Here is a 25,894-nt window from a genome sequence, read left to right as displayed (position 1 = left end):
GTGGTTTCTGCAGTTAAAGATAGACAGAGATAAATTGCCTTGCACATTGATATGTAGAGTGCAGACAGAATTACAGCTCTATGGTAACATTTACATTGCAGATATATTTATCCAGAGCCTTCACTGAAAATAGCATCTCATGGTTTTGGCACAGCTAACACGCTAGTTGGGTCACTAGACTGCCGGCAGTGGTTATCTCAGGCCGAATGACCCGTTCCTTCTCTCTCTTTGAGCTGGAGCCAGCTGAAGCAGTTCCTTTTCAGAATCAGTTCATCCGTAAACAGCCAGTTTTATGACCAAAACTGTCAAAACTGTCCTGGGACGAATAGGACTAATTCTTGTACTGTTTAAGCAACTACCTCGCTCAAAAGGAGGAATTACTCTGATTTTGATAATGTGTTTGTTAGAGTTAGTATTTGCAATATGAAATGATGGGATGAGCAACATGTTTTTTTCTTACAAACATAAATAATTTTATTGAAATGTGAATTTAAGGGCAAGGGCAAATGGGAGAAAAAGCACATACTTTATAAATTGACATTTTACATGATTACAAAAAACACTTTAGAGATTGCACTGTACTTTTTGGTTTCCAGAATACTTCAGAAATGTTTAAAACCATTAATAGGCAGGTTTTTAAGACACACAAAGCTGTGAACCTGCAAGCTGACAAGATCAAGATCATTACAAGGACCAGTCAGGAATGCTCTACAATCAGGTCCAAGAAAGACTTTTCATTAAGAATCCATCTAAAGGGTCCCAATTATTAACTTGGATTACTTCCCAAGTCCTTTTACGCCAAACACTAATACTGCAGCCAATGTGTGACACCCTACTGAGGTATTAAGTCAATTGTTTGGTTAAGAAATAACAGTTTTCATAGAAATACAAATCAAAGTATAAAACATGGCTTGATGATTTCCTCTCAGTTCTCCTGCTTTTAAACTCTACCAGGACACTGGAAGGAACCATTAACACTTTGTGGTAAATTTGAGTGCATTACTTTAAAAAAGAGGATCAGTCAGACAAACCACTGGAAGATGCACATCTTCAAATTACCAATTTCTTTTTTTTTGTTTTTGTTAAAAAGACCTCAAGGAGGTCTGTTCATGTCTTTGGTCTCGCTAGAAATATGTGACAGTCCTTCCAACAGAAAAGTTTACACCACACAGCAACAACATCTCATCTGTCATTCCATCTCCCTCTGCTTTTGCAAAACAACGGGTGGAACTCACCTGTTATCAGCCCAGTGAAGGCCAGTACCACTACACCTGTTTGCACCCTGTCTTTATGCTACCCCACAGGGAACAGCTGTGCATGAGTGTGTGCGTATGTGTGTGTATGAAATAGAGAGTAAGACAGAGAGAGAGAGAGAGAGAGAACTAGTGAGTAAGTGTGTGCATGCATGTGTCTGAGAGCAAGAGGGAGACAGAAAAACACACACAGACATAACCCACAGCCTTGCCTTGACCACCCCCCTCCCTCCTGCCCTCCTGCCCCCCCCCCCACCACCTGATGGCAGCTGTCCCTGGTCGGCGGTTGTCTCTAGACCGGCACCAAAGGCTGCTCTGGAATAACAATTAGTCAGAGAAGCACCATTTCTCCACCAGTGCACCGCTCCCTCATCTACAACTCTGGGGGTGGGGGGCTCGGGAGCCTTCCGATAGAGGGGGTATGCAGAAGGAGGGAGGGAGGGAGGTAGAGCCGAATGGTGAGCAAATGCTGGTCAGTCCCGCTCTTGAAGGCACATGTTTGTTTGCTTTTTGCAGCAACAGAAAAACCCACTGTCCAGAATTCTTCAAGTCTCTCCGGCACAGAGGCGAAAGGTTCCCCTTTGGGTAAAATTACTGCACTTAAGGATGCAGAGCGGCGATTTCTTCTTCTTTTTGGTTTGGTAATGTGTTTGTGGGGAGGTTAGGCAGGTGGGGGAGGGGACAACGATGACTCCAACCCAACACCTGTCCTCCTGTGTCCTCCCAGAATGCCTTGTGGTCAGACAGCGGGCACACTGCAGCCGGCGGAGCTGTGTTTCTGCAGCAGGGACATGCGGCTAAAGGTGCGCGAGCAGGTGCCACACTGGTACTTCTTTACGTCAGCGTGGGTCTGCAGGTGGGCCCGCAGGTTGGAGCGGTCGGCAAACGCACGGTTACAGTGCGGGCAAGAGAAAGGTCGCTCACCTTTGTGGAGAGAGAGAGAGAGAGAGAGAGAAAGAGGGGTTACAAACTACAAACAAACAAATAAATCAATACATGCTGTGAATGTTTACCACAAGTGGCATTGTCTGGACTTTTTGCTGCCTTTTTTTGTGCAAGATAGATGATATGTTGTAACGTAAATGTGTTACATTACTTCTCTAACACATGATGGTGGTGTGTAAAGACCTCTCATAAAGGGTATACATTTCCCTAAAATAGCATAATTCTTTCATGCAAATATTGTGCAGAGAGGCTAAGCCTTCCCAACCGCCCCAATAACTCTATCTCTATGTAAACATGTCTGGAGAGAGCAGGGGTGGGGGGGGGGGGGGGGTTGCTGCAGTCGCAAAGATTTTAGCAATCAATATTCAGGCTGTCAATGAAGTGCATGCACGGTACAAAGTATCAGCATCCAACACTTTTACCCAGCAAGCACACAGGCTCCGATTTAGAGCCTTGATAAATACCTTGACTCAATCAAGCCACTAATTCAATCAAAATGCAGGGAAAACAAGTGACTTGCGATCATAACGATTAGGGGGGGGGGAGAGTCCCTTGATCTGCTTGTTCTCACAGAGTTGCCCCATACCCCTAAGCGCTGGTGATTGGATTGCACCCATAGATGCATTGTCCCATAGTGCTACTGACACAATGCCTGATCAATGAGCAATAGCCTAAAGACCCATCACATGTGATGGCTGTCTGCCTCCTCACAGTGGGGGTGACGCTAATCAACTGGGACAGCATCCCAGACTCTCATCACTCCATGCTGCTAACCGACGGAGGATAGTGCAAATTAATTGCTTCAGCACTTGATTATGGTAAAGAAAGTGATCTGAAGGAGAGTTACCCTCAATATATGCGGCTAAATAAATGTTCTGAGCTAATAACTTTAAGAATACTATAAGAATAGGATTCTTTAAAAAAGGATCAGTTCTGAATACAAGGACACTCTGAAAACATTCAAAACAACCCAAGTTAAGATGTCAAGAACATCACCGACATCATCTGCGATGTGTCGCCAAACCTGCTTTCTGTTTCAACATTGTGTGGAATGCTGTGTCTATTACCCATAACCTGGTTAAAAAAAACAACACTTGGCAGTGATTGTCAGACAAGTCTGAAGATGTTTTTTACACCGTGACATTTCAGGAGTTGACTGTTCCCAGGCCTGAGTGTTTTCTCACCTGTGTGTGTGCGGATGTGGCCCCTCAGCAGCCACGGTCGGGAGAAGGCCTTTCCGCAGGTGGGGCACACACAGGGCAGCGTGTGTGAGCGGATGTGCATCTTCAGGGCGCCCAGGCTGGTGTACTCTTTGGGACAGTGCTTGCAAAAGAAGGCCGGTCTGGCAGCAGCGGTCACCGCTGTGGCTTCCCTCTGCTCTTCTCTGGCCCCCGCCCGGCTCTTGCCGCTGGTGGCACGGCGTGGTCGCTGGGGGGGCCTGTAGTTCTCTGTGGACTCGGGGCTGGGGGGGTCAGAGGTGCGACCCCCTTCATCTTCATCCCCACTACTACTGCTGCTGCTGCTGCTGAGGCTGGAAGGAGAACTGAGGTCCAGTGGGGCTGTAGAGGAGGACAGGCTAGCCGGGGACATGGGTAGTTGCAGGGCTGGAAGCAGACTCACGTCCCATAGTAGACCAGCAGTAATGCAGGTGACGGTACTGCTGTCGCCTGGGGCTAGCTCAGCCAGAGGGTACCTCTCCAATGAGGCGTCTTAGGTAGGTAGAATGAGAAGGGTTTGTATTAGAGGCATTTGGTTAGTCAAACAATCAACTGAACAGAATTATACACACTGCCTCTTCGCTATTTAACCAGCGCATGCAACTCATACGCATCGAGTCCTCGAAAGTTTTCGTGCAGAGTCGTCAAATAATAGGTGCTCTGTCTGGTCTGAAAATTCCTTACATGGAATGATGAACTAGTGCTAGCCGGACAGGCGCCCTTTTCCAAACATCCAACACCCTAACAAGTAGAATATAACTCTGAAGACCGTTATACGTGACCTGTTTACACTCTCTCAAGTTATATTTATATATTTCGGTAATAAATATTAATGAAGAAACAGAATTACGAAACAACATATTAACCGAAGGAGTGGTCTACATATATGACCTACATACTGAAATAATCTATATCATTGAGAATAAAACAAAATGGTAATCTATTTTTAAAACTTACCATTTTGTTCTTCAAGTTCGCTGTAATTAGGTCTCTTGTTGGTAAAATACTTTTTCACAAGGAAAGACCGAGGCATGATGATCTTTCAAAGTTATGTCCCTTCAGTGTACAAAAAGTCGACGCCTCGGAGTAACTTTGGTAATAGAGGATTAAGAACTGAGTCCAAACTCTCCGACTCTGGCTGAGATATTAGATCTCTAAGTGCAAAGTCCACATGGAATGTGATGCGTATTTACTAGTGTCTTCGAACTCTAATTAGTCAGTGGCCGCTAGTTCCCCGTTAACATGTTCACAATTAGTCCGTCTGTAGACTACTCATCTAAAACTGTCTGTCAGGAGAGTGGGTGTAGGGGTAGTTGAGTCCCGCCCTGAGGCACAGCCCTCCACCGCAGCTCAGCAGTGTCATTTGAGGCACATTTCTCAAAGCGCTCAGCTCAAGGTGTTAACGGCAGCAAGGTTTTCGAAAGGTAGTTTAAAAGACAGTATCAGAGGTTTATTCATTTGGTTGATGATTATGCAAATAATTGGCCCGAACCCTATCGCGCATTTCCCACACATGAGGGACAATAAGCTGTTAATGTTAAACACACCCATACTTGGAGGTGCTTCGTCCACCTGCTCAAAGAATCAAAGTGGGGACAATTGAAATGCTACATGAGCTTTCCGTCAGACCACATCTAAATATTCATATGTGAATAGATACAATCAGTATAAGACATCAAGCCATGTTTGTCACAACACCCTACTCCTACAGACAACAACAAAGGTATTTGTTACCAGCTGACAAATAGATTCATACGCCAATCCATGGATAGTTAATGCTCACTAGCCCACTGACCTTAACGAGTCAAGTTATGTTTGATCACTCAAAAACAAAATACTGGAATGGTAGACTGGAAATGTGTTCCAGCTGTTGACTTCACTACATGAAACAGAAGACTTCGGCGATTGTAGCCTCTTTCACATACGAAATCAGTAACAAGGCCAGATAAAAAACAATCCTAATAGATCAATTGTTGGCAACGCAAGGACAGGGGCAAAATAAGTCTTACCTGCACATCCCTGTCAAGAAAGCGCCACCTGCAACTTCTTGCCAAATTAAATCAGGGTGCTCATTCACAGTGTCACTTTGGGAAGGGAAAGTGCATCCCCTTCTGGCAAAAGATGGTAAATGCAGCTCAACAGGGAATAGACAAGTCCTCACGTCATGACACAGGGTGGCAGCAAAACGTCAGTGGGTTCCAGTTGTTCGTGAGACACTTTATTGAGGAGCGCAATGATTGGGTTTCAGGTAACAAAAAGTGCTAACAAATCTTTACTGCTTTCATGGACGTCGCCAAAAATATCTGTAAATGAGACCTCATAATTAAACATTTTACTGACTGAAAGGCCTGCAATCTGAGTTATGTAGACACCGTTGTCTAAGACCCATAGAATACAAGTATTTGGGTTTCTAGGTTAAAATAAGTAGATCATGAGTCGGTACTGAAATACCTGCAGAAGCTTAAAGCTGCAGTGAGCAAAATCCTCAGATCAAGCTTGTGGTTGAAGACAGTCTCATGCACTCCTCCCTACACAACCTCTATCCTTTTCGCCTAGTAAGATCCCAGAGTCCCGTAATATCTCTGTAATGTTGCTAGTTAGCCTAAATAGACACCTCTTTAAAACCCATGTCCACCTTAAAGCTACTGTAAACATTATTTGTGCCATGTTAGCGGACCTCTGCCATAAACCCACTAGTTCATGTCCCTTCAATGATCTGGGCACATCTTCTATTTCATAGAAATGTTCTTGATATTTTAATATATTTACATGTATTTATTTATTGCTGCTGCTGCTGCTGTTTAGTGGGACTAAGCACAGACTCTCCAGGCCCACACACATTATATTTGTTGATGTCCTCAGCCCAAAACCATTTCTAAAGTTTCTTCTTTTAAAACGATGTGTTTGTGTATGTGCATGCCTGTGTGTGTGTGTGTGGGTATGTGTGTGAGTTTGTGAGCATGAGTGAGTATATGTGTGTGTGTGTGTGTCTGCTTCTGTTCCACTTAGGCACTGGCTGTTCTGGCACCTGCTCTCTGCACTGCCAAGGACAAAAGTGCTTCAGCTTTTTATGCCCTTGTAAGGGATCTGTTATGGAGAGACTAAATGCCTTGGTATGCAGGATAGTGTGTATAAAATGTACCTGTTTTTGGAACCACAGAAGTCACAGCTGATCATGCAGTCCTCTGGCAAGCATCATACTGTGTGAAGGGTGATTAACTAGCCTGTGTCTATTATATTAAGGAGTGACTGTAAAGGGATTTGGTGTGGTGGATTATCCAGAGGCAGGAAAACAAGGAGTCTGGCAGAAAAAGAGCAGACATTTTTCAGGTGTTTTTTGTATCCTCTCAATAAGTGAAAGATACTGTACCTCTGCATGTTTCATTCATGTCTATAATGTCGATTTCCTGTGTGGTTCGTTGGGCTATTAAGGACTGAGGAGCCTTTGCAATAAGCAGGAGCAGTGGTTTGCCTCTAAAATGGGGCAACATTCAAACTTAACCCCGCCTCGTATCCCATAATTCCATTGTGTCAACGACCACCATTCTCGAATGACATTAGTTATTGTTTGGGCCAAAAATGTTTTGTAATGGACTTTCCCTCTCCCATTGAGCAATTACATACAAAGTTAACTCACTTGACACCAAACGCATGACGTTTTTGCATTTTTGTCACCAGTGATACTGCAAAATTAACACAATTGATTTGACGACTGTTACAATATGTGTAACTGAACGTTATGAAGCCTACGCAACAATGGAGCGTTATCTTTGAATTGATTATATTTGTTTGCTTTTACTGTTCCAGGCACCAAACAGAGCAGCAGTATTCAACATCGGTGTTGCAGCCCATCCTGGAAGGGTAAGTAGGCCCAATCTAGCTAAATTTAGCTTGAGCAGATATTAACGTAGGCTAATTTGCTGGGTGAGTCCTAGCAAAGAATATTATAATGTAACGGTCGCTAAAGCTGTAACTAGTACTGGCTACTGAATGGCAAGTACACACAGCGTACGGTAATCTTGCCCACTAAAACCAGGGACCTATCACTGTCCAATAATAACCCCTCATTGGATTTTTAAATTGTAGTTCCACCTATCAAAATATGCCATACCTTCCCACGACTAACTGTTCTCGAGTCAGCCCATCGCACCCCAAGCTCATAGTAGATGCTGTGTGAGGAACAAGAATCCGATTGTGGATCAGGAATTTCCTCCTTTGGGTGTGTGTAAAGCGCTGATTGGTCGGTTTATCCTACTGCTTAGACAGAGGCTGTCCTAAGATTGTTGTTACGACGATCAGCTGTTTGTTATTGTGTACTGGCCCGTCTGACATGGAGCGATTCTCTTGACAGAAGAACACTTGCCTTTTATCAAGAGGGGAAAAAACAAGCTACCTCATTCGACGAAACCGAGTTCTATGGGTTTAATCCTGCTAATATTTAATTTCGTTTAAAATCTGTTGGATATTAATTTGACTGAAGAAGATTCATATCCAAAGGCAGGTAAGAATGAACAGATGTAACACCATTTTCTGTCTGAGGGATGATGCTTTATGTAGCCTACAGTACAAAATTAAGCGTTAGCTCGTTATGTGCCTCAAAAGTAGGCTAGCCTTTGCAGTTTGATACAAAGAGAGAACCCTTCGAACTGCAAAGGCAACCTTTCTGGGTTTTCTTGATGTTTTTCATTAGGCTATTTATAACTCAGTTGTGCAGAATAAATTCGTTATTAACAATGAACCGTTTGCTTGGATTCAAACAGTCAGCCATGATATGGTATTTTAGTAAACGTTACATTTTAATGGTTACGTTTTCATTAGATTTTTCTTATTCTCGTACAAAATAACATCGTTGTTTTAATTCCCAATGACCCAGTCCCCCCAACATGTTAATTAGAAACAGTTACGTAGCACATCCTCTTCTCTGCAAGGTGTTTGGTTCTGCTGCTGTGCCTCACCTCTATGAGATTCATTTGGAATGGTTCCAGCTAAAACGTCCAAGTTGATTACCGGGCCAGGTGGTCCATTTCGTTTGGAATATGAAGGTCCCTCCCACTTGCGACTGTGGACTGTAGTGGCTTACCATTCCGAATACTGGTGTCCAGTATGTCTTAGGACTCTGCATTGCCATGATAGACCCTTACATATCCTATTTCTAAGAAGACATCCAAAGAAACCTCTAACATTGTTTTAAAAAAGCAATACAATTACCCTGAGGGAAAATAATGTAAAATCGTTTAAGATCACTTTCTCAGAGAGTTTTTTAACCTAAGGGTGGAAAGATTGTTGCTTGCTTTCCACTCAGCACCTATGAAATCAAATTACCTTTTCCATTTCGTCCCCAAAAAAGGATCTGACACAGCTGTTTCTGATTTGGCAAAACTACCTACACCAGCCAAGCCAAACAAACAAGATCTGAACAAGAATCTCACTGAAAATAGCATCTCTATCTTCCTAAACAAATATGTGAAAGCCTGCAACTACAACTCTAAAATTCATTTTGAGACTACTTTAATGGGGACAGGATGGCTATGCTGTTTGAGGAGGAAGAGTGGTAGGCCTACTGCACACCCTTGTAATGATCCCCATACATCCAGTTTGGGGGACTGGTGTTGTTTAAAATGGCCCATCCCCCAGCTGGGCGTGGAGCAGATGGACCCAGACAATGCAGCCCAGTTGGGGGTCAACCATGGCCACTGATAACTGCTTCCCAGTGCGCCCAGTGGGCCACATAGGGAAATGACAGCATGTGTCTGTTAGCTTTATTTAATCTGGGTGAAACAAAATGCTGTGTTGGCGTCTATGTTTGTCTCCACACTGTGACACCAGTTAACAGTGCTCACATGGGAGGGATGTTGTCAGCCTCTTGTGGGGATGCTAAAATTCATAGAGCTGTAACCTATTTTCCAGAAGCCTGGTGAGCTTGGAGTCACATTCACTCCGTGTTAATGACGTGACAATTGTGCCTATGTGACCATTTTTAAAAAGACAAATTGCCTGAGGCTATTTTTAGGGGAATACCCAGGTTAATCAAACTCAAGATATCAGCAATATCTATCAGAGAATGACCTCAATACAGACAATTAAATATAGCACAGTAATCCAGAACAAAAAAAATCAAGTCAAGTTTAGCCATACAGAGAGCTCAGTTTTTAATGAAACATCCATTGGATGTATCATTGATAACTAGACAAAACTCTCATAAGTGTTCCCTGAAAACCACCCATACATAGTCACTAGATAAACATACCCGGAAAAAGAGTGCATCAACCAAGCAGAATGGACATACAATAAACAAGTGAGTTCTAGAGTGTTCTAAAGTGTTCTAAAACTAGGTGGTACATGGCACAACGAAATAAGGGCCAACACATTCTTTAGAGGTTCGTCATGACTGTATGCATTTTGTTTTGGGGTTTTCTGAAAGTATTCCTGTTTGAGTATAAAAATAGCAATCAGAAAAGTATTTGGCCACAAGATCTTTCAGTGTGGAAGAAATGCGCAGGGGGAATAGTCTGTATAAATCTAATTTGGTCTCTTTTCCACCCAGGCCTTTGGTGCAGGTTGCTTTAAACAACTCCAAACTTACCACACAAAACCCCTTCCTGCCTCAACCACGTCCTCTGAGGAGAAGAAGGAACTGAGTGTGAATAACCTGGACAACCAACCAAGCTAACAAACCAATAAGTGGACCAGAGCTGAACCAGAACCCCCCTCTTGTCCAGCAGCGAGCCCCATCCAGACCCCAGTCATGCTCCAGCGTCTTACAAGCCTCTTCTTCAGGAGTGCCGATGACCCACCTGCGGTTCTGGTGGCCAGAGCTCATGAGGAAGATGAGGAGGAATGGCAGCTCATCAACATCACTGGTGGGTAGCTTTGTGGGCAGGGGGCAGTCCACGGCAGTGGCACTGGCTATATTGTTAGGAATAATCAAAAGTGATGTGTCTGTTCTTTGAAACTGAAAAGCGTCTTGACATTTCGGTTTATGCCTTTGTGTGGTGAAGGCCTACGGCTGTGTGAAACAGAAGAAGGGGGATATTGGTTGGGAATAAAAGGGATGTTTGTTTCCCATTCTGTTTCTGGCAAACATACTGTTGGCGTACTTCCTGTCCTTTCAGTTGGTTTGTATGATGGGATCTCGCCACATTATCAGGCTATCCACAGATCGTCTTGCTTGATCGCATTCCATAAAGATCAAGAACTTTGGATGCTCTGCGCTGTCTTTACCTCCTTTTCCATCAATTTCATGCAGTTGTGTGATAAATATGTCTCTGCAAGCCTTACGTACCTCTGGTTGTTTTACAGAAGCAGAGGTCCCCAGTGGGTCGAGCTCTCTGGCAGATGTGGCAATGAACCAGCCCAGCCTACCAGTGTGTCTTCCCCAGTCTAGCCAGTCCGCTGAGGAGAGTGCTGTTAGCCTCATGAACAACACCAGGTAGATACAAAGCAAAAATGAGGGACACCTTTTCTCAAGTTAAACCATCTGTGCTTTAAAACTACCTTCCATTATGCCCTTTACCAGAGTGGTCAGGTCTACCATGTAATGTAACTGTCCAATATATCAATATATCCCATTTCTTACACCACATTGGAACATAAACATTGAGACTATTGCCTTTTTGCCTTTTAAAAAACTATGTTGTGAGGTTGTGAATATATGTTTTCCTTACACGTTAGTATAAAATAATGCACATGATGATTATATTAAGGTGAAAGAAAAACATAGGCGTACACGATTATTTGCTTACACATGTATGTGCACTTGACTTCTCCCAGCCTGGCAGAAGAGGAGGTGCCCGTTCCACTCAGTGCCACAGGACGTCGTCTGGTCCGTGGGCTGGCCTCACAGGCTGGCGCTCTGGCTAAAGTCACACAGATTAACCGCGTGCAGCAGGCCCAGGCGCGGGCGCGCCGCTGCTACTTTGGCCGCAACTGCATCCAACGGCAGAACAGCACCCGGCAGCGGCTGCCCCGCCAAGCTTCACGGCAACACCCAAAGATGCTGAACCAGCCAGGCCACCGCAACTTCTGCCACTGAGAAGCACCACACACACATACAAAAACACAGCTTTTCCAGGAAGGAAGCTGTAAGAAGGTGCATATACACTCTAGAAGTCCTCACACACCATTAGTCAGTAAGATTTGCAGGTAGACACACGCACACACACATCTTAACAGACAGTTTCACAATGTTGGAAATAAAACCCAGCTTCAAACATTTCGGCATTTTGCACAGTTCACAGTTGTTCTTTCTTGTTAGTCTGTTTCACTCCAAAACATGCACTTGCTTGTTTATAAAACATGTATTTGCTTGACTTGCTTGATGTGAAAGAACAAGAATTGTTTGAAACATTAACCCTCAGTACTGTCATAAAATGAGAACTGGGACTAAAAGACAAGAAGCAATTCTAATCACAAATCTGTCAATAAATCATGTTATACAGGGTCACGTTTGTGTCTTCTTTGGAATTTCAGGTGAACTGGTTAATTTAAAACATTCCAGTTGGTTATGTGAAAATAGCAAAAAAGGCCACTTTTCAGACTAATGGGTTTCTTATTTGTTATGTCTTGAGTGGTTTTGTATTAACCAGACATACAGCAATAGTTTGTGCTAGTGGCTAAAAGTATGGGGTCATCTGCAAGCTAAACAGAATTTCTTATAAGGCAACCCGGGGCAAATGTATCCACCAGTCTATGGCAATAGACGCATTTGGAGCGTCATCACCCGAGAGCAGTCTGATCACGTGGTTTTGCACCTGATGACCATTGACTTTGAAATGGTTTACGGATACTTCTGTACCCCCCCAACCCTGAATCCCTGCTTTGGGAGTTAGACATAGTTTACAATAAGCGTAATACAGAACAATGGACATGCGCAGCTCTTCTGACAGCAGCAAAGAGGCTCGTGGACAAAACCCTCGCTGTGATGGAACAAGATTAAGCCCCGAGATGAAACTAACCAGCTGCAGACCGGTGCTCGGTTATAAGACCATGCAAGCTGCATCTACCAAGTGCCTTGAATCACGTGCAGATGGCAGACCAGGTAGTCTGACCTGAACTTTCCCAGCCGCATCACATCATATGTTATTTGTTTATCACGGGGGGAAAGTAAATTATACAAGTACAGTGAACTCTTATCACCTTCCTAAATTTTGCAGAATTATACCATTCGACAGGGTGACTGTGAATCGCAATACTGACGATAACACTGCTACAAACAGCTGTACTACACATATGTTGGTCTGACGAATCATTCCTTTTCTGAGAGTACATCTAATTCTTTCCTCATGAATCGCCCACAGCTGGGACTGGCGTCGCTCCGACTGATTTGGAAGAGCAACCGATAGAGCTGTGTGACTTCAGCTGCGACCCTGACATCTATAGTTTGGATTCTTTTAAAGAGACTAAGAGTGACCCTTTCGAAAGGAAGTCTTTGAAATCGCTTTATTGTGATGAGGGCTTAGTGCGCATCCTCGCCGTTTGCATCACGTTTGCGGTTGGAGTGACCCTTGCTCTTGTTGTCCATATTTATGTCGGACTTCCTGAGGCGAGTATCATCAGATGTAACCCGTGTGTTCTTCTGAGTTATTATAACACAAGAACGATGAAATATTAAACCATTCATTGAAGATATACTAATGGTTTATTTATATATATATATATAACACACTGTATACACAGACACATACGATAATGTCACGTAATGAGAGTTTAGTGTGAAGACAACTAGCTAAACTGTGTAGGTCATAGGATGACTATCCCAAACTCATTCTTCCCGAATGTCAGGGTGGAGTTTGTGGTTTTGTGTTGTTGCCTAGAATATCCTGACACTCCAGGTCACCTTGATGACAATGCAGTCTGCTCCGATTTGACTCAGATTTGATCAGTTTCATGTTACTGTCATTCAAGCTACTCATGTTTGAACTTTCGCCTGGTGTTCAGGCAGTGGGCCCTGGGGTGGTCGTGACGGACAGTAAGCTGTGTGCGTTGCTCGGGCTGGGGGTGATCAGAGATGGGGGATCCAGTGTGGACGCTGCCATCACTACTGCACTTTGCCAGAGCGTCGTGCATCCACACATCTCCGGCATAGGAGGGTGAGTGGAAAAAAGGGAAATTTGATGGTTTATGTTCAGAAATGTCACTCATCAGGCTTGTGGTTTCCCCTAAAGTTTGTTTTGGCCTGGTTTATCAAGATCTGTACTGTCTCCATAAATGACACAACATTTACATTTCATTGTGTCCACCATATTTTTTTATGTATTCTACTTGTGAAGGCCTTTGGTGCTGAGCCTTCCATTTTGACAGATCTTTGTATAAGTACCTTGTTCGTGGGTTTCCTTCCTCTCACAGCGGTGGGGTCATGCTGGTCCATGATGGACGAAAAAATGAAAGCGTGGTGATTGATTTTGGTGAAACAGCTCCCTCTAGAATCCAAGAGGAAATGCTACAACATGACCTGCAGCACAAGGTAGTATTAAGAAGGGTAGGACAGTCTAGAACAGTCTTCTTGTCATAGGGTAGTTACATTTACTTTATTGTGAAAATTAATGCCCCAGCCCCAAACACTAAAGTTGTCTTGAGAGAGAAACAGAGGAGGTAATATTGAGATGTCTAAATATCTCATTGTCTTGGAGAAACTAAAGAGATAATAAGATCTGTTTTTAGATTTCTGTTAAACCATCCAGTCTACGCAACCCATCTATCCAACACAATATCAGCATAAAAATTGCCTCTTCATCTCTCACCCCGCCCAAGGTTGCGAGAAACCTGGGTGTCGTGATCAATGACCAGCTAATCTTGCTGCTTTGTACTATACAACAAGAGAACAAATCAGGCCCTACCTGTCTCAGCCTGGAACCCAATCCAACCCATGGTTATCTCCTGCCTTGACTACTGAAACGCTCTTCTCGGGGGCCTCCCAGCATGGACAATGTCCCTTTCCTTCCTGAAGAAACCACCTCTAACACCCCTAACTTGCCTAATACTCTCGCACTTAATGTGCACTTCTATCTGCTCTTTTGCACGTTTGTCAGTGTAGGAGCCATTTAGGAGTATTTGGATTTGTACTGAATTATCCCAAATTAGGAAGTTGTGATTGGTTCTGAGTGTGTGCCCCCTATAGGTCAGACATTGATTGGCGTTGGGATAAGGGTGTGCTAGGCCAAGGAGAGTGCAGAGTTCCGGCGGCCTGCGCATATCATTATTGACCGTGACCGGGAGGCGTGAATCGTGACCGTGAAAAAGACTTTAATGCTTTAATTTACTTTTGATGTACGAAATAAATGGAAACAAGTTCATTATATCCACGTCTCATGGACTCTATTTAAATCACGCGTCAAGATACAATCGCCGGGAACTCCAAGAAGTGGTCAAACAAATTGGCAAGATTTAGCCACTACAAAAGTCAATAATGCCGCAATTTTGGACCTTTTAATGGATCGTTGCTGTATATTTGTGGATTACTGTTGGATTACTTGGAACCAGCACCCTTGGATTACAACGAAGTTTGCATTGAGGAACAAGCCAGCGCGGCAGCGCGCCACGCGCAACAAACAAACAAATCAATTAAACTGTATCGGAGGTATGTACTCTTTCCATTGAAATTAAATGCAATATGGATGGACTATACTTTTGAAGACCTTTTTTGTGCACATTTAAAACCCAAGAAAGACGGAGCATTTTTGGTTAAAAACCCGATGTTAATTGTTTGAGTTAACGTCGGTGAATTGAAGCCGTATGGGCATATATGGACTACCGCAATTACCGCAAATGAGAACACGATAGAAAAGGCTTTTTGTTGAAATTCTGGAGTATGAATTTGAAGAACTATTTTTGAGATAACGAATGAAAATTATAAATTGAACTAAGATGGCTGATCCCGTGAAGGAGGCGAGTTTGGGCCTACCTGAAGGAAACCTCAATGAAGAAATGAAATTGCGCTCATCTAGATCTGGCAAATTGTCGCATCTGACGAGACGAATGAACATTGTAAATACTCTGATGGATGACGAAACAAGTCTTCATGAAGTGAAAAGCAATATGGTTATGTTTAATACAATGTTGGAGGAATTCAGATCTCTTCATGGGTCATACCAAGAAACGTTAAAAGAGGAAGATAGAAATGAGGATACAAAATCCTGGTATGCACCGAGGCTTGAACAGATAAGCACCTTTTTGTCTAATGTCACGAGGTGGATAAATTCAATTGAAAATCCTGTGCATGATGTAACAGTTTCCTATACTGGATTGGAAAGTAGTGCTGATATAAGTGTCGGGCCTACTGAGGACGATAGGCTGTCTTTGAGCAGCAACAGGTCAGTTTCATCCACAGCATCTGTGCGCATCCAGGCAGAGGCAGAAAGAGCAGCACTACTCGCTAAGGCTGCAGCTTTACAGAAAAAGCATGCATTAGAGGATGAGCAAGAACAACTCAGAAAGAGAATGGAGACTCTTAATTTACAAGCTGAATTGTCTGCAACTACAGCCAAAATTAACTATCTCAGAAATGCTGAAGCACAAGCTGTTGATAATACAACTTTAGATGTAACGAACAATACAGAATTGAATGCAATGAATTCTTACCTTGAAGAAAATGTTGAAAAGATTTCTGAGCAAATTGCTGAACACACTGTTAGAGATACAAGGCCTAAAGATGGAGTTCATGTGCAATTCCCTGTTTTGCCCACAACAGCCAGAACACCTAGAATGCCATCTTTTACCCAGTCTTTCAGTGCTACTAGACCAGTCCATGAACGGAGCACTCGCACTCTCCAGAATCCGTCTTCACAGAGCTTTGCAGTTCCACAGGGAGGACAAGAACCTGACAATCTTTCCAAAATTCTTGAAAAGCAAAATCAGTTGACAAGTCTCCTAGTTAAACAGCAATTGTTGCATACTTTGCCGAAAGGAGATCTTGCAGTTTTTGATGGAAATATTTTGCAGTACAATTCCTTTATTCATTCATTTGAACACATCATTGAAAGCAGAACAGACAATAACCAAGACAGACTTCAATTCCTCATCCAGTACACAAAAGGACAAGCTCAGCAGCTAGTCAAAAGTTGCCAATTCATGGATGCAAATAGAGGCTATAGAAAAGCAAGGCAATTGCTTAAAGAGCATTTTGGAAACGCCTACAGGATCTCATGTGCTTACATTGAAAAGGCCCTCTCATGGCCTGTGATAAAATCAGAAGAACCAAGAGCTTTGCAGGACTTTGCATTGTTTTTGAGAAGTTGCTGCAATGCCATGGAACAGCTTCAGTACATGGAAGAGTTAGACACAATTTCGAACATGAGAAATATCATTTTCATATTGCCATATAAATTAAGAGAAAGATGGCGCTCAAAGGCCTGTGAAATACAACAACGCAATATCAGAGTGAGAATGGCTGACCTGGTATCCTTCATCGAAAAACAGGCGACCATTGTCTCAGATCCAGTTTTTGGTGACATTCAGGAATCTGGCTCCAGCAAGGTCAAATCCAGACCCCCAATGAAGCCACTTCCTAAAGGTAGTTTTGCTACGCAAGTTGACGTGAAGCCGATTCAGCGAACGTCAGAAGAAACCATGACACGAGACAAACCAAGAGCAAACCAAAACACAGTGCCAGACAAAGCATGTCTCTTCTGCAATGGTAAGCATGAGCTCATGACATGTTCTCAGTTTGATTCAAAGCCACATAGAGAGAAAATAGAATTTGTGATGCAGAATGGAGTCTGCTTTGGATGCCTGGCAAAGGCTGGACACATCAGCAAGGACTGTGCGAAACGTCTCCAGTGCACCATCTGTAAGAAGCAGCATCCAAGTGCCTTGCACATCAAGGCAAAAGAAACGAAGGAAGCCAAAGAGACAACACTGAACAGCATGCAGGTGTCTGTCAAAGCTGATGAACATACTGGGGCCGGTAATGTACAGAAATGCACTTTGTCCATTGTACCTGTTCAAGTGAAATGCACAAAAGGTAGTAAGATCATTAACACCTATGCCTTTCTAGATCCTGGCAGCTCTGCTACTTTTTGCACAGAAAATCTCCTGAACAAGCTTAACATCAGAGGAAAAAGGACCAACATCCTGTTGAAGACAATGAATCAAGAACAATCTGTGATTGCATACATGGCGAATGGAATAGAGGTTAGTGCTTTGAATGAAAACAACTTTATTGCACTGCCTGAGGTGTACACGCAAAAGACTATGCCTGTGGACACCAACAGCATTCCAAAGACAGAAGAGCTATCTAGGTGGCCTTACTTGAGTGAGATCCAGATCCCGAAAATCAAAGCTGAAGTGGAGTTATTGATTGGAAACAATGCTCCTAAAGCAATTGAACCATGGGAAATTATAAACAGTCGTGAAAATGGGCCGTATGCGGTGAAGACCCTATTGGGGTGGGTTATTAATGGTCCTCTAGATGACAGTGTCATGACAGACAGCAATGGGCGTCAGAATGTTACTGTCAACAGAATATCAGTTGCGAAGCTGGAAGATTTGCTTGTACAACAGTACAATCATGATTTTAATGAGACATTAGATGACAAAGAAATGTCAATGGAAGACAAAAGATTCATCAAATGCAGTAAGTGGACCCACGGACCAGAGATCCTGTGGAAATCAGAAGATGAGTGGCCACAGAACCCATTAGAAGCCATGCCACTCTCACAGGATGACCTTGAGGTCAAGAGATGCACAGCAGTGTACAGCGCTGTGATCAAGACACAGAACAATCCAACATGGCAGTTGCTTGAATACTTTTCAAGTTGGAATAAGTTAAAAAGAGCTGTCGTGTGGTACTTGAAATTGAGAAACCTTCTGCTTGCTCTTAGTGTGAATAGAACGATGCATTGGAAAGTGTCTCCACAATCACAGACAAGAAGCCAGAGCAAAATGCTGGACAGCAAGAGAAAAGCCGGCAAGAACGAACCTGGCAGCCAATGTATTTCCCTGGAGGACCTGATGAGGGCGGAGAAAGCAATTATAAGGTTCTGTCAACATCAAAGCTATCCAGAGGAAATGGCAAAGCTGGAAAAGACGAAATTTGTTGGAAAGGGACTAAGGCGGAACAGCACCATCTACAAGCTGGATCCTGTATTGGAGGACGGAGTCTTGAGAGTAGGAGGAAGACTCAGCAAGGCCGCAATGCCTGAGGAGGCTAAGCGTCCCATAATCCTGCCCAAACACATTCATGTCTCCACACTAATATTTTGACACATACATGAGCAGCTTGGACATGGCGGGAGAAACCATGTTCTCTCACAACTCCGAAAAAGATTTTGGATTGTTAATGCCAACTCCGCGGCTCGCAAAGTCAAGTGTGTTGTGTGCAGATGTGTCCGAGGAAGGATTGAAGAACAGAAGATGGCAGACCTGCCGAAAGAAAGACTCGAAGCTGACCTTCCACCTTTCAGCAATGTAGGTGTTGATTACTTTGGGCCTTTTGAAACAAAAAGAGGTAGAAGCCTAGTCAAGCGCTATGGTGTCATTTTTACTTGTATGTCAAGTAGAGCAGTACATTTGGAGATGGCACACTCCTTATACACAGACTCTTGCATTCACGCTCTGAGGCGGTTCATAAGCAGAAGAGGTCAGGTGACATGTATCCGCTCTGACAACGGAACCAACCTCGTAGGAGCTAAAAGAGAATTACAAGATGCCATCTCAAACTGGAACAAAGAAAAGATTCAGAACACAATGCTCCAGAAAGGTATTCAGTGGACCTTCAATCCACCAGCAGCCTCACATCATGGTGGGGTGTGGGAGAGGCTAATCCGTATGGTCAGGCAGACTCTCAACTCCATTGCTCATGAACAACCACTTGATGACGAAGGTTTGCAAACACTTTTCTGTGAGGTGGAAAGGATTCTGAACAGTCGCCCTATCAGCACAGTCCATGAAGATGATTCTGATCTTGAGGCACTAACACCTAATCATATTCTTCTTCTCAAGTGCCATCCTGCTTTTCCCCCTGGACTGTTTCAGAAGTCAGACACATACATCAGACGGCGCTGGAAACAAGTTCAGTTTCTTGCCGATCTCTTTTGGAAGAGATGGACGAAGGAATACCTTCCCCTGTTACAAGAAAGACAAAAATGGACTACAGTCAAGAAAGGATTTCAGGTAGAAGACATTGGCCCTCATTCTCGAACATTTTCTGAAGTTTCTTCTGAAATGTTTCTTACGGGCTTCGGAAAAACAACGTAAGCAAAAGACATCCGCCAAATTCATGCACGCTTGAAAATGTGGTCCTACGCAGCAGAAGTTTTCTGGGCTGTGCTCCCCCGGAAGAGTTTTCTTAAATTGAAAGCGCGTTCTCGTGCTCCTGAATTTGCATACATACACGCCCTGCCAGCTCCTTATAAGGGCACGCAACCGTAGTGACGTGTGCAGTCGGAATCGACCGAATCTACACGAAAGCAACTCGTAAACGAGTCATGTCAAAGCGGAAAGCGATCACCCTCGAGTAAACGCAGATCTAACTTCAACTATATATGTCTATGACTTGAACGGTGCAGAGATGGACTGTTGCAGGATGTAGATGTGACCATTCTATTCCACTATAGCTATATCAACGTAATTGAGTTTAGTGCTTATTTATTTATTCACTTACATTTGCAGTGTTCGTGTACATTACATTTAGTCATTTAGCAGACACTTTTGTCCAAAGCGACGTACAAGGGATAGAACAGTCAAGCTACGAGCAATAGAGACCTAGTGTAACAATAAATACTACTTTACATAAGAAATAGAAAAACGAAATAGGAAATAAAAACGAAGTGCAGGAATGTAACTGCTATAAGTGCAAGTTAAGCACTAGTCGAAGTGCCAGTTAGGAAGGGAGGTGCTCTCTGAAGAGTTGGGTCTTCAAAAGCTTCTTAAAGGTAGAGAGGGACGCGCCTGCTCTGGTAGTGCTAGGCAGTTCGTTCCACCAACGTGGAACTACTTGAAAATTCTGGATTGCCGTACTTGCACAGACGGCAGTGCCAAACGACGCTCACTAGACGAGCGCAGCATTCCGGTGTAGTGCTTTTATTTATTTTATGACATCACAGTGCCTCGTAGAATCATGACTATAGGCCTACATGTGAAACGTAATTGTTAATGATACTTTAATCCGAGGATCTGTAGAGTTGATGTGAACGCAATCACCAACGATTTCTCACAAATTCATTAACACGGAGAGTTTTCTTAAATGCGATTCCCCAAAAAACCACAAGATGGCCCACGGGGCCATCTTGTGTTTTTTTAAGGAATCGCATTTGAGAAAACTCTGGCCGAGTTACGACTGCTATTTCGAGTTCGGAAAGTCTTCTGAAGTTCAGAGCAAATCCCAGATGAGAAAACTTTCATGAATGCCAAATGTTGTCCTAAATCCAATTCCTCTTAAATTCCTCTTAAATTCTTCTTAACTGCGTTCGAGAATGAGGCCCATTGTGATGGTGGTGGACAGCACAGCCCCTCGTGGGTCCTGGAACCTTGGAAGAATAATAGAAGTCCAACCAGATTCCAGAGGTTTGGTGAGGACAGTGAAAATTATCACGAAGACTGGTGTGTTCGTGAGGCCAGTAACCAAGCTCTGTCTGCTTCTCGAAGGAGCAGAAAAGATGACCAAAGTCACCAGCCAGAGATGAGTAATACCCACTCATGATATGATTGAGTTAATGATTTAAGAATAACAGTAAACTACAATGAATGTAGGCTCCTTTATGATTTTGAATGTTGTAATAGTTGCCCATGCACACACTTAGGGGCCGGTGTGTAGGAGCCATTTAGGAGTATTTGGATTTGTACTGAATTATCCCAAATTAGGAAGTTGTGATTGGTTCTGAGTTTGTGCCCCCTATAGGTCAGACATTGATTGGCGTTGGGATAAGGGTGTGCTAGGCCAAGGAGAGTGGAGAGTTCCGGCGGCCTGCGCATATCATTATTGACCGTGACCGGGACCGGGAGGCGTGAATCGTGACCGTGAAAAAGACTTTAATGCTTTAATTTACTTTTGATGTACGAAATAAATGGAAACAAGTTCATTATATCCACGTCTCATGGACTCTATTTAAATCACGCGTCAAGAAACAATCGCCGGGAACTCCAAGAAGTGGTCAAACAAATTGGCAAGATTTAGCCACTACAGTCAGATTGACTAGAATGAATACTTTGTGTTTATACTCTCAACAGGCCTCCTGACTTACTGTAGCTTGGTTGTTGTTCCTCATTTGTAAGTTGCACTAAAGTGTCTGTCAAATGACTAAATATAAATGTAAATATTTGTTCAGTCAGGCCTTCTTGTTGGGGTGCCAGGCATGCTCAGAGGGTTACACCAAGCACATCAACAGTATGGAAGGTTAGGATTTGGTCCCGTTTATCTGACACTTTTGTCACCCTCACTTCCATGTGAAAGATTTCACAAGCACTACAATAACTGCTTACTGACTTACTGACATCATTGCCAAGGATCTGTTTGTACCATTTCACAATTCATTTCAGATCTATTATCCACATGCCTTCTCTACATTGTGTTAGACAAACACCACGGAAATATTCTAGCTCCATCTGTTTGTTTTGTTCTCATCCATGATATTTTCCCAGGGCGCACTGGTATGACGTGGTGGTGAGGGCAGCCAACATAGCAAAACAAGGATTTAATGTCTCTGACAGCCTGGGTAATATAAAGAATGCATGTGGTCTTTATATCTTCCCCTCTTGACATAAATATAGTTCTTTCAACAACAGAACACTTACCATTTTGCTATTTTTGTACACTGTAATTGTCGGTTCAGCTTTTGAATAAAATTAAATATCACTAAGATGTAAATTAATGAATACATAGAAATTGAATGGGCAAGATTTTGTAGTGTAGACACATGCCTCTCTTTTCTGTATTGGTATAATGTCATTGGAAGTTAAAAGTACACTTTATGGGATTCATTAATTCAACAAATGTCTGAGGATTGCAAACAGAGTCCTTTGGAGAGATCTGCATGCATGCCATGAGCTCCTTTCCCTCAAGGTGTGTGTGTGTGTGTGTGTGTGTGTGTGTGTGTGTGTGTGTGTGTGTGTGTGTGTGTGTGTGTGTGTGTGTGTTAAGAATGTTTCCCTTTCTCTCCCCTCCATCTCAACCCATCATCTCTACGTATGAATGTCCATGGCAGCCCAGGCCATAGAGTCTCAGAGGGGGAAGAATGTGTCTGAGCGCTTCAAGGGGATGTTTTTACCGCATGGTCAGCCGCTTTCTGCAGTCGCCACCCTGAAATTACCCGAATTGGCTGCTGTTCTGGACCGTGTTGCCTGCCATGGGGTGGACGAGTTCTACCACGGGAATATCTCTGAGGAGATAGCAGTTACAGTAGGCCTATATTTCATTACCCATCTGTCGATACATTTATTGTTTTCTGGCATTGTTTCATTCAAATTCAGGAAGGACCCAAGACACCTACACCACAACAGTGAAGTTAGTAAGCCAAGTGCACAAGTCAGACACAAACATGGAACAGCATTTAAAAAGAGAGAAATGATATATGTTATCAACATTAAAAAAATAATGTACATCTGCAGTCTGATTATCATGGATCACAATCATCTTTATTAGCATAATTTATCAGCTTTATTATTGATCCATTCCAGTTATTTTAGGCTTTTTCCTGCTTGTTTGTTTTTATATTATTTGCATGCCATATATATATTATAATAATAATAATACAAACAATATACAATATGGCATGCAAATAATATAAAACAAACAAGCAGGAGGGAACTTCACACAACTCCAGATATCTGATCTATGTAAAGATGCGTGCCTAGGTGTTAGAATTTGTTGTGTGGATTGTGGTCTTTAATGCAGAATCTGTGGTCTTTGAGAGGATTGTGGTCTTTTATGCAGGATCTGTGGTCTTTGACCAGGATCTGTGGTATTTGTGAGGATTGTGGTCTTTTATGCAGGATCTGTGGTATTTGTGAGGATTGTCGTCTTTGAGCAGGATCTGTGGTCTTTGAGACGATTGTAGTCTTTTGTGCAGGATCTGTGGTATTTGAGCTGGAGCAGGTGAGGAGTGTGAAGTCTTGCAGGCCTTTATATGCCAACACAGGGTTGTTGACTGAAAAACTCCTCCTTGCTCTGACAAACCATGGCTTGTTGTTATTATATGTCCCATAGATCTTGGTTGGCACACACGTTTTCATAAAAACTACTGTAGATCGTCACAGTGTCAGTCAGTTGAAGGCTGCCGAGTGCATGTGTAGTGTTAGTTATTTACACTGCATGGATACTCAAAATACTGATGTTGATGGCACCATACTCCATTCATAACCCTATTCTGTAACTCTATAACTATCCATAACTCCAATTATAATGAAGTTTCCAGTGAGGTGAAAGCGACGATCATGTCCTCATCACATCCTTGGTTCTAGGTGCAGGCTAATGGGGGGGTGCTGACCAGAGAAGATCTGGCTAACTACAGCTCGGTGCAGCGAGAGGCTCTAACAAGCCAGTACAAGGGTGAGGTCACTGCAACCTGTGCAAACACAGATGGGTTACGCAAGCATACATCATGCTTCTCTGTTCAACACCTCATAAGGCAGTTCTGATAGTCACTCAGTTGTTGTTAGACAACCCAAATTAGACTCTGGATTGAACTATATGTAAGTATTTGGCAGAGGGGCCGAGTTTGGCTGCCAAAAAAACTTTCAGTCCTCCATTAATATCTTGTGACCCAAACTGCTGGTGAAATTAAATCTCATATAGTTATAATAATTCAGCAACTATTATGAAAAGCAATTGTTTTAAATACAACACTGTGACACTAAGCCAGCTACTCTGGCTACATACTAATTATCTCCTTGTCCCAACCACCCTGGCACAGGGTACCAGGTGCTTGTGCCCCCTCCCCCCTATACAGGTGGAGTCCTGCTGTCCTTCCTCAATATCATGGAGGGCTTTAAGTTCACTGAACAAAAACAAGAAGGCGCCTCCCACTGGATTGCAGAGGTACTGGCAAACCCTTCCTATTTAAGCTTGCCATTTATTTTATTTATTTATTCTATTTATTTTGTTTACTTTTCAAATTAAAAATGTATGTGCATTAAAGGACCGATATGTAGCCTGGAAACCAAGCGTTTCAAATCAGTACTGCATTCCAAATTCAAAATATTGGATCATTCCAATTGAGTCAATTTCAAGGTAAACTCGCACTTTCTGTCACACTGGTTGTTGCCGAGGTAGGACTGATAGCAGTACATTAGCATGTGCGTCGCAAATACTTGCTGCCTTGATAACCCAGCTGCACACGTACCACAGGGTGTGAATGTCAGTACTGGAATGTTGAAATTACCCATCCCCTCTAATAGCCAAATCAATTAGTTAAGGTTAGCTAACTTTAGCTGAAGGTCAATGCTTACCTGTTCAAGAGAAAATGAGCCAACTAGGCATCTGTCTTAAAATCCTTCTGGACTCTTACCTGACTCCATCTTTCAAATGCATCTCCAATGTTTACCCGCATTTTACTACATCTCTGGTCATGCGGTTTTTTAGATGGATGCCGAGGCTTTTTTGGTCAGGTGGTATCAAACATTATCTCTGTTGGTCCAGTTCGTTTGCATACTTCCATGGCAGTCGGACGCTGTGTTCGCGCTCTTATCTGGCAACCAGGGGTGTAGAAATGGTACTAGAGAAAGGGGCAGTGGGAGGAATCACACAGGCCAACCGATGCTCCGATCTTAAAAGGAGAATGTACTGACTGGAGCATTGTTGTCGGAGAAGCCAGTATTTCAGTTTATCATGTTTCCTTAATCTGATGAAATATCATGATCATTTTATGATGTAGTACAGTACATTTATTACATACTGATCCTTTCATTTTCTTGTGCTTTGTTTAGTCTCTAAAAGCAGCCCTAGCCATGGCAAGTGGGTTAGCGGATCCGAACTTTGTCACCTCTGTCTCAGACACCATCTCTAACATGCTAAGGTAAGATCCACATCTTCATGCATGTGAAGATAAAATATAATTTAGTTTTGAAATTCATAGTAATTCTCTCAATTCAGGTCAGATTTTTTTATTTTGTTTTATCAACTCCGGCACTCAGGAATATTAGAGGATTAGAGAGATGGAAAAACGATAGTGCAATTTTAATTAACTTTGATTTCAGTTGCTTTCTCCCGTGCACTTGACAGTGTCAGGACATACTGATTTCAGTACAGCAGTGTCATTAACAAGTCTTCACAGCTCTGCTGCATTCCAGGTCTCCTGGGCAGCTCTCCTTGCATGCCCTGCTGATTGTATTTCCCCTCTCTTTCTCGACTGTAGTAAACCACATGCTGCTGTCCTGCGTCAAATGATCAGAAACTCCAGCAGTGCCCTTCCCCCCCACCATTACCCAGCGCTCCATAGCCTGCAGGGCGGGGCCAGTGCTTCCAGCCAAGTGCTCGTCATGGGTCCTGATGACCTTATCGTGTCACTATCATGGTACCCTGAGCATTTCTGTGATGAACACTGTAGGGGC

At 43.1% G+C, this 25,894-nt stretch overlaps 3 protein-coding genes across 4 annotated transcripts in view; 2 read left to right on the top strand and 1 right to left on the bottom strand.

Annotated features, from left to right (window-relative positions):
- Window positions 1-1,910: 1,910 nt before the first annotated feature.
- Window positions 1,911-4,749, bottom strand: snai1a (snail family zinc finger 1a). Its single transcript, XM_012841141.3, has 3 exons — window positions 4,373-4,749; window positions 3,383-3,907; window positions 1,911-2,177 (listed from the first exon to the last, which is right to left on the bottom strand). Exons 1-3 carry the CDS (start codon window positions 4,446-4,448, stop codon window positions 1,993-1,995), a joined length of 786 nt encoding a protein of 261 aa, XP_012696595.1. The 5' UTR covers window positions 4,449-4,749; the 3' UTR covers window positions 1,911-1,992.
- A 2,473-nt stretch (window positions 4,750-7,222) lies between these two features.
- Window positions 7,223-11,855, top strand: tp53inp2 (tumor protein p53 inducible nuclear protein 2). 2 transcript variants are annotated; one of them, XM_042707769.1, is made up of 4 exons: window positions 7,223-7,276; window positions 9,960-10,275; window positions 10,715-10,844; window positions 11,186-11,855. In XM_042707769.1, the coding sequence occupies exons 2-4, from the start codon at window positions 10,161-10,163 to the stop codon at window positions 11,445-11,447; spliced, it is 507 nt and encodes a 168-aa protein (XP_042563703.1). In that variant the 5' UTR covers window positions 7,223-7,276; window positions 9,960-10,160; the 3' UTR covers window positions 11,448-11,855. The 2 variants fall into 2 exon arrangements, with proteins under 2 accessions (XP_042563703.1, XP_042563702.1); XM_042707768.1 differs by lacking the exon at window positions 7,223-7,276 and adding an exon at window positions 7,634-7,916.
- A 258-nt stretch (window positions 11,856-12,113) lies between these two features.
- The window catches only part of LOC105912139 (glutathione hydrolase 7-like), a 14,068-nt gene continuing 287 nt past the window's right edge, over window positions 12,114-25,894 (top strand). The window contains exons 1-11 of the mRNA XM_042707711.1: window positions 12,114-12,452; window positions 12,712-12,956; window positions 13,352-13,503; window positions 13,760-13,877; window positions 21,676-21,743; window positions 21,989-22,062; window positions 22,552-22,745; window positions 23,807-23,894; window positions 24,259-24,383; window positions 25,271-25,359; window positions 25,699-25,886. Of these exons, the coding sequence (XP_042563645.1) occupies window positions 12,275-12,452; window positions 12,712-12,956; window positions 13,352-13,503; window positions 13,760-13,877; window positions 21,676-21,743; window positions 21,989-22,062; window positions 22,552-22,745; window positions 23,807-23,894; window positions 24,259-24,383; window positions 25,271-25,359; window positions 25,699-25,886 (1,519 nt within the window). The 5' untranslated portion in view covers window positions 12,114-12,274. The remainder of the gene's footprint in view (window positions 12,453-12,711; window positions 12,957-13,351; window positions 13,504-13,759; window positions 13,878-21,675; window positions 21,744-21,988; window positions 22,063-22,551; window positions 22,746-23,806; window positions 23,895-24,258; window positions 24,384-25,270; window positions 25,360-25,698; window positions 25,887-25,894) is intronic.

This window comes from Clupea harengus, chromosome 5 (genome assembly GCF_900700415.2).
Source record: "Clupea harengus chromosome 5, Ch_v2.0.2, whole genome shotgun sequence".
Lineage (NCBI taxonomy): Eukaryota > Metazoa > Chordata > Actinopteri > Clupeiformes > Clupeidae > Clupea > Clupea harengus.
The sequence above is the reverse complement of the archived record's forward strand: the minus strand, read 5'-3'. Positions and strand labels throughout refer to the sequence as shown.